The 3121-nt window shown below is 48.5% G+C and overlaps 1 protein-coding gene across 1 annotated transcript; it reads left to right on the forward strand.

Annotated features, from left to right (window-relative positions):
- Nucleotides 1-269: 269 nt before the first annotated feature.
- AGABI2DRAFT_114473 (hypothetical protein) lies at nt 270-2130 on the forward strand (the record flags this gene model as incomplete). The annotated part of the gene is made up of 6 exons (XM_006454667.1): nt 270-506; nt 558-789; nt 847-981; nt 1035-1446; nt 1501-1589; nt 1640-2130. The coding sequence occupies 6 exons, from the start codon at nt 270-272 to the stop codon at nt 2128-2130; spliced, it is 1596 nt and encodes a 531-aa protein (XP_006454730.1).
- Nucleotides 2131-3121: the final 991 nt, after the last annotated feature.

A 3121-nucleotide genomic window follows, 5' to 3' on the forward strand; every position in this document is an offset into this window, starting at 1 on the left:
CGGAAAATCTAAAGATTGTCCAGTGGACTGCGAGCTGGGGCGCACCGGCAAATCGGGGTGGAGACACATACGACAAACAGGGAGATGACGATGCCGACTCCGAGCTTCGCAAAGAGACCGGACCTAGACATAACATAGGCGCAAGAGGCAACGCGTTGGAAAGCATAAAGTAAGATTCCCTTTTGATAGGTTGCCCGTTTGGCCAGAAAAAAATGCAGTTATCACAGTTTTCGAGGAACGAAAAATAAAAATTATTGTGTCCCTCTCAGATGACAGTGAATTGTGATAGTCCACCCAAAGAAAATGACGGGCCGGCAGACGTGATAGCCATACCCCAGCGTTCAAGACAAGCACTAGCTGACCCCCAACCTTCGAGGATCAAAATCCAAGATCGCCAGGTCCTGCCCCCGCCCCCGCCACCACCCCCTCCCCCAGCAGGTACTACTACCACCGCTCCTTCATCCCCACCCACTGGTTCCGCAGCCACGTCTCAGCAACCTCCTGTCGTATGTACTCCCTTTTCGTCTCAATCAGCTGCCTCTAATCCGTCTATACAGTCTGGCGGCACATCACTTCCCTCTGGGTCTCTCCCTTCAGGTGGCACCACTGTCCCGGTGGTTTCTGCACCTCCAACCGTATCTTTCTCTCTCCATGCGACAAACCCGACTGCGGTTCCCCTTGCAAGCATAATTGCCAATGCTCCAAGTGGTCCCACCAGTCCCCTAGCTTCAACTCCCACGGCTGGTTCGATACCGCCCTCCATCTCAAATGCACCGCCCCTTCCCGACAGTCAGTCCCCTGATTAATTTCTATGAATATTCCGCTGATGTTACTTAACGCGCATAGTTTCTGGGTTCAACCCAGCGAACTATCCTCCTTTAGATAAATTGCCCGACGTCAACTCCCCTCAAGTTCAACAATGGAAGCAAGAAGTCATGAATTCCGGTATCACTATTCCTAATATAGCCCCTACTCTCCCCGGTTTGTATTTTCCTATGGAGTTTAGAATATTCGGCCTGACCTTGCTCATCCAGGTGGTTGCCCCGCCAACCCTGAGGCTGCTACCGATACGAGCCGGTGTTGGTGGACCTGTGGCGGCTGTACTCGCGAGTCGGACATCGAATCTTGTCCCGACACTATGCATTGGGGGATGACCTATGATGATGGTCCAGCGTTTTACACTACACAGTTACTCAGCTACCTTGATGAACAAAGCCTCAAGGCCACTTTCTTTGTGGTCGGTTCGCGCGTGACATCCTTCCCAGACATCGCACGGTCAGAGTACATATCCGGGCACCAGATCGGAGTTCATACTTGGAGCCATCCTCCACTTACAACCTTGACCAATGATGAAGTCATTGCTGAACTTGGGTGGTCCAGGCAAGTAATTAAGGACGTGCTCGGCGTGAGTCCCAACACAATGCGACCTCCCTATGGTGACATTGAGTGAGAACGTTTTCCTTTCGCGAAATGTTCCAGTTTTTTTAACCACCTGTATAGCGATCGCGTCCGCGCAATTTCTCTAGCCCTAGGTATGATACCTGTCATGTGGACCCGCCTCAGTCCTGCGGTAACCTTTGACACTGGCGGTAAGAAAAATTCTTGGAGAACTGGAGTAGTACTAATTGGGGCTTCACAGATTTCGACATCCAAAGTGGCTTGACTTCCGCCTCTCAAGTGATACTGAATTGGCAGAACATCTTGAACAATGCCACCATGTTAGATCATGGATTCCTCTCCCTTCAACACGATCTTTTCCAGGACTCTGTCGATATTGCAACAGGTTATCTCCTACCAGATGCTAAGGCCCGTGGTGATATCACCATCGAACCCGTCGCAATGTGCATCAAAAGAGGACTCAGCAATTCCTACATCGAGACTAATGATAATAAGACTTTCCCGCCCCCACAAGGCGATGGTACGGTGACAATTCCCGGTGACCTTCCTACAGCTACTAATCCAAGTGCTACTGCTATAGGTGCACTCAATGCCACCACAACAGGTGACGGCTCTGGCGGCTCTGGCGACAACCAAGGTTCGGGTGCGATCGAATCATTCCACATGAGTGGTACTATCGTTACGTTGACGATTTTGGCCGGAATTCTTGCCAATATGCTGACCGTGCTTTAAATCATCTCAAAACTATGAACGATCTATGAACTTGTTTGATGGACCTCGGAGATTTACTTCTGTTTGCTTACCATTCATTCTCATCACACTCGCTTGGGACTACATACAATGGCTAACGGACTGTATAATTCGTGCGTTAGGGACGGTAAATAACATCTTGCGAATATTCTCGTGGGTAGTCAACTTGTTAATACCCGTAGATGATCCCCTCCATTTCAGACCTTAGATAAAGTGTTTCAATCTTTATTCTATGGATAGCTCTTGTAGTCGGATCCTGTATTTATGTTCTCGGCTCCAACTTCAACTCGCTGAACCATTTCTTTTTTCGTTTGTTGCTAATAATACATTATTATGTTTTCTTTGTTTCACTCTTATCATCTCTCCTTTCTCTTTTTTTGGAATGGCGGGCCTGGAATGTTCGGGCTGGCTTTTTTGAACTTTTTGATCGCGGGTCTCGCCATGTGTCTCATGATCAAGGCAACTACCGCCCATCACAAGCTCCGACATTGCCTCCGAGGCTAATATATTTATGGGAGGGCGATGCCAATTGGGAAGTCCTTGGAAAGAATAAATCTTCCCAGTGGTCTGGACTCCTTTCTGTTTTTATCCGAGTTCTATTTATACTATCTTTGGGAGCAGAACTGAGAGCACCGAAGCGAATTTAGTTAAATTGTTGTTCTCTTGTTCATTTAGAATCATTATGGGACACATGTGTCAATAACGTCATACTATACTACATATTGAACATTTAGCTTCACCAGTGACTACCCCCTTTACCCCCCCCCCCCCAACCCCCCCAAATGAAAAGGGAAACTATATCTGTGCTGGAAAGAATTCCCGGTCAAAGGCTTGTGACGAATAAAGGACCGGCCGTCCCAGGGGGCCGATCGAAAGCAACTGCGGGATTGGAAACAAGAAGGTCGGCCCGTGTATTTTGGCCTATTGTCTTAAACATAGCCGTGGGAAAAACCGCTCCGCGGCATACCGGAAT

This window comes from Agaricus bisporus (genome assembly GCF_000300575.1).
Source record: "Agaricus bisporus var. bisporus H97 unplaced genomic scaffold AGABI2scaffold_1, whole genome shotgun sequence".
In the NCBI taxonomy this organism is placed as follows: Eukaryota; Fungi; Basidiomycota; class Agaricomycetes; order Agaricales; family Agaricaceae; genus Agaricus; species Agaricus bisporus.